At 37.0% G+C, this 18,543-nt stretch overlaps 1 protein-coding gene across 1 annotated transcript in view; it reads right to left on the bottom strand.

The window, feature by feature from the left end:
- Positions 1-322: 322 nt before the first annotated feature.
- CLCA2 (chloride channel accessory 2) overlaps positions 323-18,543 on the bottom strand; it is a gene marked incomplete at its 3' end in the record, with an annotated part of 34,695 nt that continues 16,474 nt past the window's right edge. Inside the window, exons 9-14 of the mRNA XM_080691078.1 lie at positions 17,737-17,843; positions 11,604-11,828; positions 9,251-9,521; positions 6,248-6,418; positions 2,507-2,740; positions 323-765 (exon numbers count right to left, since the gene is read on the bottom strand). Of these exons, the coding sequence (XP_080547204.1) occupies positions 323-765; positions 2,507-2,740; positions 6,248-6,418; positions 9,251-9,521; positions 11,604-11,828; positions 17,737-17,843 (1,451 nt within the window). The remainder of the gene's footprint in view (positions 766-2,506; positions 2,741-6,247; positions 6,419-9,250; positions 9,522-11,603; positions 11,829-17,736; positions 17,844-18,543) is intronic.

Here is an 18,543-nt window from a genome sequence, read left to right as displayed (position 1 = left end):
AGCTATTTTTCCACTTCAGTGAAACAAAGCTTTTCTTGACTCTGATTGAACTTTGTCCTTGCCTTTAAAGGCATTACCTTGAAAAATAATTTTATTGTTTTTCTGTACAGAAGATTAAGGGTTTCTGATTTTCCCCCAAAATGGCTATTAGGAATTTTTAACTACTATGTAAAAATAGAATCTGTATTGTATAAAAACACAATGCAACAAAGCATTTAATAAGAGTTTTGCTGTTAATTTTCTTTTGTTGGTCTATTTTTGCAAAGTATAAGGGCCACAGGTCTTCCTTATATCTAAGCAGGAGGGTACTATGTACATTTGGTCATAGTAATTTTATTCCATTCTCTCTTTCATCCTTACTCTTTTTCTTATTTAAAGTACAATGTGTTGCAACTATAATAAGACAGATGATTCCTATCAAACTTACTGCTATTAAAACTCCTTTCAATATAAGAAAATCTCTTCTGAGTTCAGGAACAGAGTGTGGGGGAATGAACAGAGATATCTGGGCAATGTTAGATACAGCAGATTTTAAGGAGTTTCTATCCATTGCTCTAACAGCTACATAAATTCTGTGTCTTTCTTGCATTTGTCCCTGGGGTTGTTGTTCAGGTCCATTTGTAAAAAGGCTGGGTGAGAATGTAAATAGTTCCCTGGTGCCTGCTTTCTGAGGACTTAGCTTTGATGTGTTCACTAAAATGGCATTGGTAAAGTCATCTCGAATACTCTGTAGACTTTGACTTATTCTTACTTCATAGTTTGTAGCTGAAATTGAAAAACATAAATGGAGATGTTAAGTTACAGAATAGCAATGAAAAAGTAAAAATATTTAGAAATAAGCATAACAAGATTATCAATCAGAGCGAAATTTTAAGGCAGTACAGAAAGACTCACACTAAAACCTGAGCATGAGGACTGAAGTTTTTGAAAATAAGCTGCAACATAATACAGGTGTTATTTTCCCTAAGCTATTATGTAAAATTTATGTGATTTTATTAGAAATAACCCCGTTCTTATTTTAAGTAGTGAAGCTTATTGTAAAGCTTATAAGAAAAATAAATGATAAAAAAATGGCCATATGTGTAGGACCAAAGTGGGGCCACGACAGGCTTCATCCATACAGCAAACACGCTAGGCCTGAGTTTCAGTTTCCCAGGAATACAACTAACAGTTTAATGTCAATTTTGGCACCTGGGTCAGGATGAAAAACTCCCAACCAACCTCAGGAGGCACGAACCAAATGGGAGGCACCAAGTATCCTGTCCAGTTGGTTGTGATAAGAGCAGCAAAGATTCCTTTTGGTTTAAAGATAACTCCTTTGCAAATCACAGCCCGAGTGACTGAAATGTAAATCACAGCCCGCCCGAATAACCGAAATGTATAAAACTACCTTGGAACAAAGACTCGGGGTCCTTGTCAATACTCCCCTGCTTTGGAGAGACCTGGACCCTAGCTCGAGCTAGTTCCCCAATAAACCCCTTTCTGTTTTCTTGCATTATTGTGTGTGGTGGTGGTCTCTTTCCCCCTGAGGTCCCGGACTTTGAGTATAACAATATGAAGTCTAAAAAACAACAATGCAGGCAGATTAACACCAGCAATTATAAAAACACTAAAATGCCTCAGTAACTCAAATCTGTGGCACTAGAGCATTAACAGACTTATATGTAAAAGTAGGTTTAAGAGTGAGGCCCTTTACAACTTAGTGAGACCCCGCTTCAAAATAAAGAATAAAAATAGGGCTGGGGTTGTAGCTTAGAAGTAGAATACCCCTGGGTTCCAACCCCAGTACCGCAAAAAAAAAAAAAAAAAAAAAAAAGTAGGTTAAAATATATTCAGGAATTTAGTATATGATAAAGGTAAAATTCAAATTAATGGGGGAAAATAAAAGTAAAATTTTCTCAGTAAGTGGTTTTGTGACAATTGGGTAAAAATTCAGAAAAAGATGATGTCAATAGAAGTCTGAAGTTAGCATACTTTCTAGAAAAAGGAAAGAAGGTATCCATCAACATCCACTCAGGCAAGGGCAAAAGAGACCAGGATCTGGGAACTTGCTCCCAGCCCCCAAAACAAGAGGGGTAGCCAGAAGCGATCATGGAAAATGCACCTAGGTTTGCATGACTCATGAAAAATGAGTCCCCTAAATCTGACTTGTAAATACATGAGTAAATATGCACTAGTAAATTTTCAGAAAGCTGGTCACTTCCGGTAATTGGAAGCACAATTTCTAGAATGCAGAAGCCACCCCAGCGTGTGGTGTCTGCCTCTGTGGTTAGCACCAGTGAGTCTACAGGATTCTTTACTCCCAGGGCAGATAGCCAACTCACTCTTGTTTTCCCACTTCAGGATTTAAGACCTTATCAGCAACTCAGAGCTTTTTATGACAGCCTTTCTGCAGCTTTTTCAGTTCTAACCCCCAAGGTTATTTTCACCCAATTAACCTTCGACATAGTTATTAGAGATACTGTCACGGCAGGGCATAAACAGGTAATGAAAACGGCCAGCCTACCCTGGCCCTGATCAAAGTCTTCTCCAGGTGCTGTCCAGGACAGGGTCACTTCCTCTTCCCTTCTTACAGCTTCCAGGTCAGTAATTTTGCACGGTGGAAACACGTCAGGATGCGGGCGGGTTGGGAACCCTAGCACTGTGAAGGAGCCCCCAGAGCTTACTCGGCGGAAGCCCTGCCTCTGTGCCTGCTCACCTCTGCGCCCCAAGTTCCGTGGGGCATTCATCTGAATATTACCTGAGACACAAAAGGAGAGACAACATAACAGATTACAGTAACAGATTCTGCTGAATAGCTTGCTCTTCATAGACTACCAACTTTTTAAAAATCCCTTTTAAACCACATCTTTAGAATGACTGAGTGTATGTGTTCAGTAATTCATTCATTCAGACAGTCATTCACTGCACTGAGCGTGGGCACTGTGCCAGTATTCACCAGCGAGACAGTATCCCTTATGGCATTTACAGCAGTGTCAATCATATTAGTAAGCATACATTTATGAATTGTGATAGTATAAGAAGCAAAAGGGTAGACTGCTAAGAAAGAGATGGACTCCGGCACATAATTTAGAGTGGTGGCAAGGAGTGACATTTGAAAATTCCTTAATGAAAAGTCTGCCCTATAAACAGTGGAGGCAAGAACATTCCAGGCAAAGGGAAAAACTCTTGAGGTGAATTAGAGTTTTGTAAGCTAGAAAAACTAAAGAGGAGACGGTGTATGGAGGGAAATACACCAAGTGATGCGTGCATGTATATTTTGTATAACATTGAATTTCACTATTATGTATAATTACATTGCACCAATAAAAGTTTAAAAAAAAAAAGGAAAGAAAGGAGGAGAGGGGCCAAGAATATAGCTCAGTGGTAAAGAGCACTTGTCTAGTAAACATGAAGCCCTGGACATCCCAAGCACAGACAGAGAGAGAGAGGGAGAGGGGAGAGAGAGGAGGAGGGAAAGGAGGAGGGAGAAGAGGAGGAAGGAAATAGAAGATGAAGGGGGAAGAGAGAGAAAGAGAAAGGGAAAGAAAGAAGAGTAGCTTGAGATGAGACAGGAGAAAAGTTCCTTTGGGACCTTGTGGTTCTGTGTAGTGGTTTTAGATTTTAATCTCGCGTGTTGTGGGGAAGCAGGAGATGACATAATCATATTAACTTTCTAACAGGCCCATCTGTCGGCTCAGTGGGGGATGGATCAAAGCACAGCCAGCAAGTGGACAACTTCAAGGGCACCCAGTAGTCAGATGAGAGAGAACATAGCTTGGGGTGGGTGAGAGTCGGTGAGAAAGGGCAGTTCAAGACGTACTTTGGAGGCAAAGTCACAAAAAAAAGTGGTGATGGGCTCAAATACAGAATGGGGAAGGAAAGAAAGTTGGATTGGAAAAGAAATAGCTCCCAGGTCTCTAATCTGAGCAATTTGGGAGAAGCAGACTAAAGAGGAAGAGAAATGACACAGTTTGTGATTCCTATAAAATATCAGAACCAGTTAGATAAGGATTTAAATATCAAAAAAGTCATTTTGGCTACATTAATAATTTCAGTTGTGAATTTAGAAGATTATCGGCAATATTGATTTTACTGAAACCATATGATTAGTGAGATGACATAATAATTTAACTGTAATGATAACTAGTATTTGATCAGTGCTTAGAGTATATCAGGCACTTTTTATCTTATTTTTATTTTATTTTATTATCTGTGTCAATTATTTAATTTTCTCTGTAAGACTATGAGGAGAGTATAATTATTACCCCTATATTTCTATAGATGATGAAACTGAGACATAGTCACACAACTCCAGCCAAGACACTGTGGCTCTAGGTGATGAATGAGGATGAATGAGGAGGTCAGGACTAATCTCTAAAAATTTCCAATGTTTGGAGACCTGATAGAAGCAGAGGAGCTGGAAAAAGAACCTGACTCTCTTCCTCAAAAGAAACAAAAATAGATTCCAGAGAATAAGAGGTAACCAGGAGACCATGGTATCACAGAAACTAGGAAATGGCAAAGAAGAAGTCAGTCTTTGGTTCTCAGAATCTGTTGAATTCAGGGAAAACAAAGGCTCAAAGACATCTTAGCAGCAGAGTTGCTCTTGGCAACTAGGGCCACAGCAATTCCAGTAAGGCCTTGGCTGGGAGTTAGATTGCAGTGAGCAGAGTTGTAAATTGGAGGTTGGTGAAGCACAGTTGTCAGGTTTGGGTTGATTTCAAGGGGCTGGATGACAGGGAGTAGGGAGGTGGGCAGTAGCTGCAGGTGACCAGTAAATTTTTTTTTAATATAGGAAATAATAAAACATGCTTGAATGCTGCTCAGAGAGAAACAGTAGAGAGGAATACTGCAAGGGAGAGCTCTTGAGGTGCCTGGCTGGGATCTGGAGCAGGCCCCATGGAGACAGTGGCTGTGGGAGAGGAGAGCAAGTGTGCAGATACTGCCCTTTCTGGATGTTTTATAGCATGGAAATAGAGCAACGCCCATTTGTCAAAGAAGTGTGAGCTCAAGGTCATAACCTGCAAATGAGCCGAGGAAGTCAATGCTGTGAGTAGGAGGCACAGCAAGGGAATCCTAACCTTTTTTTTTTTCTGTGCTCTTAAGGGCCCACATAAAGTACACAGATAAAACCACAGTTGAACATATATAATCTCACTATACACTAGATACTGATATTCTCATCCTTTAAATTCATGGGTTTTAAAAAGATACTCAGTTCAGTCTGGAGCCTAAAGTGGCTTGATAAGAATCAGGCTGATGCTTGGTATCCCAGGTTCCTAAGCCTGTCACCAACTTTACTTTCTAAAATATTATAAATAAAGGAAATAATTTTCTAGAATCAAAGTAGCATATCTAGATACAAAATCATGCCTATGCAATAAAACCATGTGTTACCTTGCAAACTGATTTAGAGTAGTTTCAAAATACAAATTATTTTAAATATAGGCAAGAACATATTATGTACAAGGCAGCCCCAAAGAGATCAGAGGATGCAGCCAACTGTGCATCACGTTATTCACTGCAGCACTAGTGACAAGTAAATATAGAATAAAAAAAGGTACCGGATCAGGTTATGAAACATTCCAAATGATTGGTTATAAAATATCTTAATAGAATTAATAAAATTGGGTTTGAGATTGTTTTTAGAGGGACTACAGCAAGATATATTTCTGTTTGGTATATTTTAACTACTGCTTCCCATCAGGGACTAAAATAATTGTGTTTTGTTCTTGTTTTTAGATATGTATATCTTCTATTTATTTGGCACTTTTATCTTGATGGAAAACAGAACCTTTGCAGGAGTCACTCACTCATCTGTAACACCCAAGCGTAAAGGAACTTGTTCCTCTGTAGATTACTTGGGATCTTTGCTTCCTTCTCTCAGCTGCGCTTCCTTCTCTTGCCTAAACCTCTGCAGAGGAAACCTAGGAGCCAGGACTTAAAAATATCAATAAATCGCTTTATCCCTTAGTAATTCTGATAAAACAGTGTCAAGAAAGAGGCCAAAATAAGTACTTAAATGAAGGTAGGAATGGTCTATGTGAATTATTTATTGCCTATTATTCACTACTATAAACTATTACAGATTGGAGAGGCAGCAAATTTAATCAAGCATTAGAAATTTTCTCTCTCTTTCTCACCTATCTCTTTCCCTCTCTCTACACACACACACACACACACACACACACACACACACACACACACACACCAGAGAGGTACATGAAATGATATTACTCAAATGAACAGTGCCTGTGATTCTTACCGTTTGCTATGTAGCCTGGCACATACATAGCATGACTTCCTGGGATGGAGTGTGCATTGGCGCTCATGCTGGGAGAGTAATTGACATGCACTTTCAAGCTATATCTACCATTTGTAGCAAAGGAGAAGAAATACTTTGAATAAATTCCATCATTTTTTATAACATCAGCACCTGTATATAAGACAAAAATTCAGTGTCAACACATCATCATGGTTGATTGCTAATATTTAGTATTATTACAATAAGATTTTTTCTTCTTATTTCCATTTTAGCAAGTTTAGCATGGTTATAGCTAATTCTAATATTGTCAGATGATTTAAAACCCAACAGCTCCATAATTTTTTCTTGTGATTTCTTGGCCTCTAAACATCATTTCCTGAAGGTGAATGAGCTGTATCTACTTCAGTGTCAGTAAAACTCTTAAAAACCATCTTGAAACCTCTCGTTCCTGTCATTGAAAATAATACTAGTGTTTCAGAGAAACCAAGCACATTCTTAAGCTTATTTATGGTCACAAACCCTTTTGAAAAAAAAACTATTCTGTCCCCAAGAAATAAGTACATGTGCATATATATATATTTTTTTTTTCATACAACTTTAAGGGTTTAATAGCTTGGAGCTATTCAATTAAGAATCTCTGTCCAAAAAAACTTTTAATAGTTGATAAAATCATATAGAATTACTTGCTTTCCTCATTAGAAAGTATGTTACTCTAGATTCTAAGAGGTTCGCTGGCCTGGAGTTTGGTGGGCTTTAGTTGCATCCAGAGTGCCATGCTTCCGGGGGCATTCTGAAAGCTTGGCCAGTGCTAGACTCTCTTCCTTTAGCATTGACCCTCAGAGAGCATTGAATCTCAAGCCAAGTCCACGACTGAATGGCAGGAACACCTCACCCCCTGGGCAGCAGTGGGATGTGCGGCTTAGTCCAAGTGCAAGTCACACAGGGCAAGCAGGTGGTCCTATCTCCGAGGTGTATCCAGCTCTCACGCCACACACCCACCCTCTATCCCAGCATTGTATCATCACCAAATTGCTCACTAGTCCTCCTTTGCCTTGGTGCAAGGACAGGCTTTTTAACATGAGAAAAAAATAGGAGTACATTTAAATAAGTATTCAACATCTGGTTATCAAGATAGATTTAGAAAACATTTTTGTCTATTATAAAGAAGTCAAATCCTAATATTTACTGGTTTGGTGACTAATTAGATGCTCTATAATTGTTGAGAAATCACAAAGGAAAATTTCTTCATAACAAGGAGAAACACTGCCACCACTTCTTTTGTCAAAATGGGAAAGGAACATTGGTTTGGGAGAAGGGAAAATTTATCTTAAGGTCTGTCTCTACCACTTAGTAGCTTTGATTTAATGTCCCTAAGCCTCAGCTTTATTAGCTACAAAAAGAGATAACATCTCACAGAGTTGTTGTTATGATTATTTGAGAGTATTCATAAAAATTATACTATAAATTATAAAGCATTTTGAGTATATACTTTATTGTTGTTCATTATATGTATCAGATAAATACTGTTTCCTTTATTGAAAAGTATTAGATAACTATATATCTGTGTGTTAAGTATGGGAGGGAATTTATACTTTGATGCTTCAGCATAATTTTTCAGTTTTTCCCCCCACTGGGTTATCAATTTAGATATCAAACAAATAAAATGATTCCAGGAAATAAATACAAAAATGTATTGAGTTGAGTCAGGTGATACCAAGAGAAGAGAGAAGGATCTGTTCCCCAGGCCAGCTCACAGGTTGGAACAAAGGAGAAATACTCTGCAAAGGCATTTCTTGACTGTCTACCAAAAAAAAATGAAAGGTAGGGTCATGCAAAAGCAACCAAAACACAAAGTTCATGCAGCTCCAAGCCAACCAGAAAACTTTTCCAGTACCTACCCCCCAACAGGGAATTGAACTAAAGTCCTCTGAATGAGCCTTTTGTTCAAAAAATCATACATGATCGCTACAGCAAGCTACTGAGGGGATGCCAGACCAGAGAATCTTGGGGGGAATAAAACCTCTTTGAAGTAATAGGGCAAAGGTATGTAACTTTATTAGTAGATCAGACACTTGGGGCTGCCAAAGGTAGACTCTTAGGTCTCTTGCCATTCTGTGCATTTAGGAGGAGAACAGAACAGGAGACAGGAGAGCTGAAATGACAAGAGTTTGTTTTTTAAAGTCAATAAAAGTTAGTTGGGAAGAATTCAAGTACCGCTGTCTGGCTGGCCTGATGCTGTGCTGTCTGAACTTGATAACAAGAGGATATGAACTCTGTGAAAAATGAGGGCTTTGAAGTAGGGTTTTCTTGTTCTACTTTTTTTTCTCAGTGTTGGAGAAATCTCTGTCTTGGTTTCACTAGCTTGCTGGCTTGGTCTTCCTATGACCAAATCACACACATCAAAGGCAATGGCTCTGGCTGTGCCCTCTCAGCATCTTAGCTATTTGGCTAAGGAATAGTCTAGGGCCACCTCCTCAAAAGTTCAATTCCCAGATTTCCCTTTATGACCAGGTCCAAGGAAAATAAGAGTTCACTGTCACTGCATCTCCCTCCTTGAGTTTCATTTGCTCTTTCTGATTGTCCAGTCTGATTGTTTCAGTGAAAAACAAAGCTAGCCAACCTTAGAGGAATGTAGGCACATCATAAGGACCACATACATTTATTTCAGTAGGTCACAGCTGTTCCTGCATAATCTCACAAAGTGACAGTGGCTGGTGTCACTGCCATGTGCAAGCCCAGATCAAGGTGTCAAGCCTGCAGGTGTCAAGTAGCTTCCTCCTACCCTTTTGCTTTGGCCCTGTTTCTCTGAAGAGTTTTACAGGGACTCTCTTTTGCCAAGTTAGCCTATAGCTATTCAATATGACAGGGATTCTATGGAATCTGGTGTGATTACAAACTAATTTAATTGAAGGAAATTTATAAATAAACTTAATATTGCTGTAACCTCATCATAACATGGTAACTTGTCCGAAACAAAAAAAACATCATGACATTCCCCTTTACCTGCTCCATCATCAGAAAGCTTCAGTGTGACAGGATCTCCCGTCTCTGGCTCCACTATGGCGGTGACAGTGGCATTAACAATGGGATAAAACCCCTTTCTCACATTTGCATAAATCATCACAGGATGGGGAAAATAGGTACTATCTCTTTCTACAAAGGCTTCCACAGTGGCTGGGGGCTCAGCGGAGCTGGAGGCGCGGGAGGCCACTGTCATTTTCAGGGCCTGAGGAGAATGGTGGGTATTGTTCAGGGTGTATATCCAGCGTCCAGGCTGCAAAACAAAGACTTTTTATTTTCTAAAATATAAAGAAGAAAAATGAATACATAAACTTAGAGCATGCATTTAAAACCTTAAGACTGTTTTTTGCTCTTGTTTTGATGATGTTATAAAATACTACAAAAGAATATTAGGAAAAGTGATATTGGTCAAGGGATGACTAACAAGCACTTTCATTGTTAGGTAACTCTTTGGGGGCTTACACCTGGGTTCATTTGGAAGAGCGAGAATATATCTTAATTCATATCTTTAGACCATAATTGTAAGTGTCTAGCCTCAGAGTACTTTGCAACTATTAATCTGGGCCCCTTCTTCCGAAAGAAGGTTAAATATTTTTAAACATTTTTGTAATTGAGAAAATGATATCAAATTAAGTGGACTCTTAGGATTTGTGAAAACAATCTGGACTAAAAGGCTATATGACTATATTCTTCTTTCCCCTGATTTCCTAAAACTTCCAGCCCAGAAAGCTTAAACAAGAAAATCACACACAGTATTAGGGATCAAATAAAGGACTTGCCTACATAAACTACCTGGGAGAAACCTCTAGAAGAAAGTTGAAAGAAAAAGGCTGAGATTGTAACATAGCCAAATACGTCCTTTCTGTTAAGATACCTGTGGATTGGTTTTTTTTTCTGATTCCTGCTCCTATTCTTTATTATACTCCAGAAGAATCAGGAGGAACCAACAGAGAAAAGTAATGAGTTAAGGTGAGACTTAGGGTGGGGGTTTAAGATGCTACCCCTCCACCAGCCTCTTCATTGGGATTCATGTGCTTTGATCTTTTCCAGTGAAGTCTGATTCAAGCATTAAGATGATCTCTGTTATGTTTTGGAATCATAACATTAGTAACAGACACAAAGCAGGAACCTCCACATCGAAAGTTTCTCCGATATTTTGGAACAGGGAACCTAATCCAGACTAAAGGGTTAGGCAAAGCGAACAAGAGGGAGGTGTAGTGTTCCTGGCTCCTGTGCACAGGTTTGAAAAGAGTACAGTGAATTGCAGAAGAATTCAGAAGAAGCAGAGCTCAGGGTATTTGGGAAGGTATTTGGGTAAGAAAAGGCATGTTGTATAATGGTCACCATGTGGAGTTTATCCTGAAACTACTAAACAGTTTTGAATTGGAGTGAGGTTGATCAGATTTGTGCTTCACTGGGATCACTCTGATAGAGGTACAGAGTGGATTGGAGAAATGCCACCAGAGTCCCACAGGCCAGTTCAGAGGCTGCCAACAGTGATGGGTGGGGGGCGGTTAGTGTGTGATAAGGCACCAAATTCAGGCAGTACAAGAGCACCTAGCCCTGCTTAGAGCTGGTTCCCTTTCGCCTTCCAGGATTCAAGCCCATACTCTCTTTACTGCCCTGCAAAGCCCTTGCTGACATGCTCCTGTTTATCTGCCTGGATCATCACTCCCCTCCTCCCTTCACCTATAGTCCTAGCCTCTATGGTTCTCTGCAGTTCATCCACACTGAACTCCTTGCAGTCCTATGAGCAGTCATGTTCTTTTCCTCTGAGCCTTTCTATGTGCTGTGCCTCTTTCCATAATATCATAACCACCTTTTGGTCCCTTTACCTCCATATTTGCATTTTGATGTCTTTACTTTGATGTCCTTTTGCTCAGCCTTCTGTGTGCCCCAAGAGTCCCCTGTCCTTACTCTTATCATTGCATTTTATTGTAAATAAACTACAAGACCCAGTGTACCCTAGGTGCTTGAATACATATGTATTGCATTGTTCCTATGATAAGTTCCAGATAGAGAATTTTCCCTAAGCATATAGAAAATTGTGTCTCTATGGATTATGTAAAGAAAAGTGTAAGCTAGAAAAAACAATTGTACCTCGAGTGGCAGTACTAATTTCCACCACTGAACTGAGAAGCTTTATCCTATATTTAAAGTTCTGAATATACTTCTGTCTCTCCTCTTACATTTTTAACACTCACAAAATGCTTCCATAAATTCAAAGTTTTGATATATCCAAACAAAATTTCCTTTATCTTTAATCATGTGCTTCAACTGAAAGTCATATACTCAGCTAAATGTTGTCATTAAGAATAAGCTGATAAACACCTACCTTGGCAGTTCCTGGAACCCGAAGGCTAGCTGTCCGAAAAGCTAGATTGGTGACAAAATTGTTTGTGTGGTATTTTTTTCCAATAGGATCAAATAATACAATCTCAGGAGGACCACTGGTTTGCCATGTGACTAGAAAAATAGTGTCATTGCCCATGCTGTTATCCATGATCACAGTGTTTTTCAATTGATGATATGGTTCAACATTTTCACCCATACTTTCAAGCTGTAAAGGGAGTAGATATAGATATAGATATAGATATATAGTGCATAAACACTCATTCCCTCTTTTTTACTTTCACAACAAATATAATTTTGTAAAAAATAATTATAACATGTACTATAGTTGTATAGATCACTTTTCTTTTCTTTCTTTTTTTTTTTTTTTGGTACCGGGGTTCCTGGAAGCCCTTCTACCTCCGGGCTACACTCCCAGACCTATTTTATATTATTTTAATTTGGAAACAGGTCTCTTAAGCCAGCATGGCTGGCTTCAAACCTGAACGATCCTCTTGTCTCCGCCTCCCAAGTGCAGGGATTACAAGTGTGCGCCACCACACCGGGGGTATAGATCACTTTTTTTTTTTTTGGTGGTACTGGGGTTCCTGGAAGCCCTTCTACCTCCGGGCTACACTCCCAGACCTATTTTTACATTTGTATTTGAAAACAGGGTCTCCTAAGCCAGCGCGCGTGGCTGGCTTCGAACCTGCACGATCCTCCTGTCTCTGCCTCCCAAGCGCGGGGATTACAAGCGTGCACCACCACGCCCGGCTTAGATCACTTTTCATATAAAAATACTCTGCCAAAGCAAAATGTTATATATTATGTAAGTGGTCATAAAATATTTTGTTATAATTAATGCAAATATCACTTCATTATTCTTTATAAACAATAATTTAGCTGTTCTCATATTATTTCTCATCCAAATCAGCACTGGCCTTAGTTCAGCAGTTATAACAACAAGGTTCTTAAAATTTTTATTCATGAATGTACTTAAATTGTTTTAATTTGTATATAATATATCCAGAAACTTTTACATTTGGGAGATATGAAGGATTGAACACAGGGGCATTCTACCTCTCAGTCATACCTTGGCTCTATTTTATTTTTTATTTAGAAAGAAGATTTCCCTAAGTTCCTGAGGGTCTCACCAAGTTGCTAGGACTGGCTTCAAATCTGCCATTCTCCTGTGTCAACTTCACAAGTATTGGTATTATAGGCATGTGCCATCACAACTAGCTTATTTTTATATATTTTATTAAGAGATTAAAATTGGGTTTTGATACATTTAAACAAAAAAATTAATCATTCATACTGAACTGCTCACATACGTGTGTACATATGTGTATAAAATGTACAGAGCACATATATATGTCTGACACTCTGCTAAATGCTTCACATACATTATCTCATTTGATCTTTGAAAACTGGTATTTGTTAAACACATCAGTAGCACTTTATAAATTTGCTCAAACCTAGAAAACATATAAGAGCATACTGCTGGATGGCAGCAAAGGTATCGTAGATTATTTGTTTTAACAATTTAACAAACATTTGTGATGCCAACTGCTGTACCACACTCTATGCTTGGCCCTGGGCCACTGAAAGGGCTTTAGAGTTGACTACTGCCCTCCTCTAGTGGGGCCAATGGTACAAGAACAACCAGAGCTGCATCCAGGACTTGGAATGCTAAGGCTAATTTAAGTTTATTTGAAGGATATTTTATATTAAATTGGATTTTATGTTTTTTGACATTTTTATTCCATATTCAAGAGGAAATAATAGGGTACAAAGTTTATTAAGAATTATCAGCAGGAGTCTACGGCCATACCACCCTGAACGCGCCCGATCTCGTCTGATCTCGGAAGCTAAGCAGGGTCGGGCATGGTTAGTACTTGGATGGGAGAATTATCAGCAGGAAAGTTGATTATAGTCTAATCTATAATATATTTGTCATTTACAACTCACAACTTTTGCTTCTTTTAAAGTTTAAACTTATTTTAACTGATAGACAAAAGCATGAAATTTTACATATTTATGAGGTACCATGTATATTTGATACAGGTACATACTGTGAAATGTTTAAACCAGGTAAAACATATCTCCTCAAATATTTATCATTTCTTTATGCTTAAAATGTTAAAAATACTTTCTTCCACTTAGGTCTATTGCCTATTTTTAAAATTGTTTTTTTTTCATTCTATCAAGTTTTGGAGTTCCTTGTAATTCTGAATAGAAAAGGAAAGAATAGGAAAGGACAGAAATAATTAAAGATTACCTTGTCAGAAGTATAGCTTAAAAACATTTTCTCCTATTCTGTAGGTTTTCTGTTTAACCTTTGATGAGCAGAAGCTTTTTAATTTAATGTGCATTATGCTTGTTTATTTGGGTATATTGAACTATCCTTGCATCCTCGGGATGAGTCTCACTTGGTCATGGCGAATAATATTTGTAATATTTTGTTGTATTTGGTTTGATAGTTTTTTGTTGAGGAATTTTATATCTGTATTCATAAAGAAAACCAATCAGTAACTTTCTGTTTTTGTTGTGTCCTTGTCTGGTTCTGATACCAGAATAATGCTGGCTTTGTACAATATGATCAGAAGAATCCCTTCCCCTTCAATTTCTTGAAATAATTTAAGAATTGGCTTTAGTTCTTGTTTAGTAGAACTTAGTAGTGAAGCCTTCTAGACCTGAGCTTTACGTCCACGGGAGACTTTTTATTACTAATCTGATCTTGGCACTTGTAAATGGTCTATTAAAGTTTTCTATTTCTTCATAATTCAATCTTTGTCAGGGTTATGTGCCTAGAAATTTGTCCATTTCTTCTATATTATAAAAATATTGATATATAGTCATTTATAATAACCTCTAATGAATCTGTATTTCTGTGGTGTCAGTTGCAATTTCTTCATTTTTATTTCTGATTCATTTATTTGAGTCTTCTCTCTCTTTTTTAACTTAGTCAAGGGTTTATTCACTTTTTTTTTTCTTTTTGAAGAGTCATCTCTTTGTTTTAGTGATCTAATATATTATGGGATTAGTTTCCATTTGACTTATTTCAACTCTGATCTTTAATTATTTCTTTTCTTTCCTATTCTTTTATTTTTATTTTCATCATTTTCTTCTCTCTTTCTTCCTTTCTTCCTGGCATACTAGGGATTGAACCCAGGGCATCATGCAGGCTAAGCCAGCACTCTACCGCTGAGCCTACTCCAGCCCTGTTCTTTCTCATTTCTTTCCTCCCACTAATTTGGGGGTTGGTTTATTCTTGTTATTTCTGAGAGTCATTAATAAGTTGTTGATTTGAGGTCTAATTTTCTATTGTAGGTTTACTGCTATATACTTTTTTTTTTTAGTATTGTTTTTGCAATATCCCATAGGTTGGGTATGTTGTGTTTCTATTTTGATTTGTTTCAATCAATTTTTAAATTTCCTTCTTGATCCATCAGTTGTTTAGGAGTAAGTTGTTTAATTTCCATATATTAAACTATATATATGTATATTTATATATATATAATTTCTGAAGTTTTTCTTGTTATATATTTCTAATATCATTGCATTGTCATTAGAAAATATACTCAATGTGATTATAATTTAAAAAAAATTGTTGAGACTTGTTTTGCAACCTATTATATGATTTATCCTGGAGAATGTTCCATGTGCTTTTGAAAAGAATGTGTCTTCTACAGTTATTGTATGAAATGTTCTTTAGTTATCTGTTTGGCCTATTTGGTCTAGGGTAAGGTTTAACTCTGACATTTCCTTGTTGATTTTCTGTCTGGACTGATGAAAGTAAGGTATTAAATCCTTACTATAATTTTATTTGGTTTATTTCTCCACTTAGGTCCACTAATATTTGCTTTATGAATGTGGGTGCTCTGATATTAGGTGTATATATTTTTAGAATTATTTTTCTTCTTGCCGAATTGACCCTTTCATAACTGATAATGAATATTCTTATATATTTTTACTGCTTTTGATTTAAAACCTATTTTATATCATATAAGTATGGCTATTCCTGCTTTCTTTTGGATTCCATTTGCATGGGACACCTTATTCTATCCTTTTACTTTTAGTCTATGTGTGTACATAGAAGTAAAATGCTTTTCTTGTAAGCAGCATATAGCTGCATCTTTCCAAAAATCTGTTTTATCACTTTATGTCTTTTAATTGGATATTTTAATTATTTTACATAGGTTAGGTCTTACTACCCTGACTTTGTAACTTGTTTTCTAGTTTTGTTGTGATTTCTTTCTTTGTTTTTCCCTTTCTTATAGTCTCCCATTGTGGTTAAGTGATATACTTTGGTAGTGTGTTTTGATACTTTGCTTATTACTTTTGGTTTGTCTATAGAATGCAGATGTTTGCTTTTCTATTATCATGGGGATCACAAAACATTATTTGATTATAAGATGCTATTTTGAAGTGATAGCAAAATAGTATGATTATTAGGGAAGAGAGGAGGGGGAGACAAAATTATAAAGAATGTAACAGTTGAAATAATGCTATGAATGTATGCGAAATAGCCAATTACAATCTCAAAGACATGAGTGGGGAGGGTGAGAGAAAAGACCTATTGGGGAGGGCACTAAAAGCTGTGTGCATGTATTTTACTCACACTCTATACCCCAATGTGATGTAAAATTACAATGCACCAAATAAAAAATAGCATGGTTATACAGATAAATAAAAAATATAATATAAACTAATAAAAAACTTTGTACTTGTGCTTTGTTACTTTCTATATTTTTATTATCTATTTCTATATATCTATATTGCTTATTTATTAGCATATTAATATGGCTATTATTTTCACTGCTTTTATTTAGTCTTCATAATAAATATATATGGTTTATGGCCTATGTTTATATTACAACCTTTTGAATTTGAATTTGTCTATATAGTTATTCCTACCAGTGAACTATATACTTTCTGAAGTTTTCCTCTGATTTGTTATCATCTTTTTCTTTCAGTTTGAAGGAATCTCTTCAGCATTTCTTGTTGGCAGGTCTATTGGACATACATTGTTTCAGCTATTTGGGGGAATGTATCTTTCCTTCATTTCTAAAGCTGGATACAGGATTCCTGGTTGACAGTTTTTGTTATTTTCTTTCAACACTGTGAATGTCTTCTGTCACTTCTCTTGGCCTATAAAATTTCTGCTGAGAAGTCTGTGGTCAGACAAATTGGAACATCTTATATGCTATTTATTTCTTTTGTTTTGCTTCCTTGTGATTCTTTAAACTTTGCGAGCTTAATTACAATGAGTCTTGGGGAATTCTTTTTACTTCTAATGATACTTTTATTGTGTACATATTATCTTCATGTTAAATATTTCCTAACAATAATACACTGAGTTCATTGTTTACATCAAGCCATTAACTAGGCAGGTTCACTCACCACCTGTGAGGAAACTGAAGATGAAATTCTATTTAAAACATCATTCAAACCAGGTGTGGTGGTGCACACTTGTAATCCCTGCGCTAGGGAGGCAGAGACAGGAAGATCACACAGGTTCGAAGCCAGCCGCGCTGGCTTAAGAGACCTTGTTTCAAATAAAAAAAATATATAAGATAGGTCTGGGAGTGTAGCCCAGAGGTAGAAGGGTTTCCAGGAAGCCCAGTACCACCAAAAAACCCAACCAAACAAACAAACAAAAACCCCATCATTCAATTATGTCCAAAATATGTTTAAACTACGTAGAAAATACTGACCTTTTAAAGAATTGACTTGATTAGAGGAAGCTTCTTTATACAAGCAAAACTGAAATGCTGTCTAGTAGATGGAAAGTTAATATGAGGCTAAAACTAAATCCACTATTTCCTATTTTTCTTTTGGGCCTTGCCCCTACCCTACCGCCACCATTACCTGAGTATCGAGTCATAAAGAAGTAAGCTACCTCTAATACCTTGAAAAACTGAAGTCGTAATTACAGAAAATGTCACCTTGAACTGAGAAATACAGCATCAGGAAAAAGCGAAGCCTGGCTCTGGTGATACCAAGAAGCTTAGTAAAAGCCGTCCATACACAGTGTTACATATTCAAATAAAATGCAGCAGTTAAATTGTTAGTTAGGACAATTTGTTTATTCCCACCTCCCATCTATAAAACAACATTGAGTAATTTCTGACCTGAATACTTTGCTGAAAAATGTCTCCAGTTCTGGAAGAAATTCTACTGAAAGCATCAATCATGCTAGTAGAACTTGATTTATCTGGAACATAGAACTTTAAACCTCCTGAAATACATAATCGAGACATTAACAACTAAAATGGATGAAATAAAATGCAACAACAAAAAATTTTAGACCTTTCCCAATAAACTTTCTTTTCATTAGTTTGGTAGAAGCTGGAGCTAGGCTTGACTTGGTTTGCATGATACCCTATATAGTGACATGGTAAGTGTCCAGGGCCCAGAATTCTGCCCACTATATGAGGGCTCAGTAAATACTCATTTAATAGTGTTAGATCAAGGTAATTCCTAGATATATTAGGTTTATATTGCTATGTATTTAAAATAGATTCTGTTGCCTTAAAAATAATTCAATAAATACTAATTTACAATGGTTAAATCAGCATACTCATTTTTATTGAGTATAAGGAATATAAGATAAAATCGTACTGTGCCTCTTCTAGAACCAAATATGATATGTATTTTATACTACTATGTGCATCTCTTTCATAGATTAGTGCGGTTAATACTAAACTTTTTTTTTTTTTTTTTTTTTTTTTTGGTGGTACTGGGGTTCCTGGAAGCCCTTCTACCTCCAGGCTACACTCCCAGACCTATTTTTAATATTTTTATTTGGAAACAGGGTCTCTTAAGCCAGCACAGCTGGCTTCGATCCTCCTGTCTCCGCCTCCCAAGCGCGGGGATTACAAGCGTGCGCCAGCACGCCCGGCGCTAATCCTAAACATTTTTTTTTTTAAAGCTTCATG

This window comes from Muscardinus avellanarius (genome assembly GCF_963383645.1).
Source record: "Muscardinus avellanarius genome assembly, chromosome: 3".
Lineage (NCBI taxonomy): Eukaryota > Metazoa > Chordata > Mammalia > Rodentia > Gliridae > Muscardinus > Muscardinus avellanarius.
The sequence above is the reverse complement of the archived record's forward strand: the minus strand, read 5'-3'. Positions and strand labels throughout refer to the sequence as shown.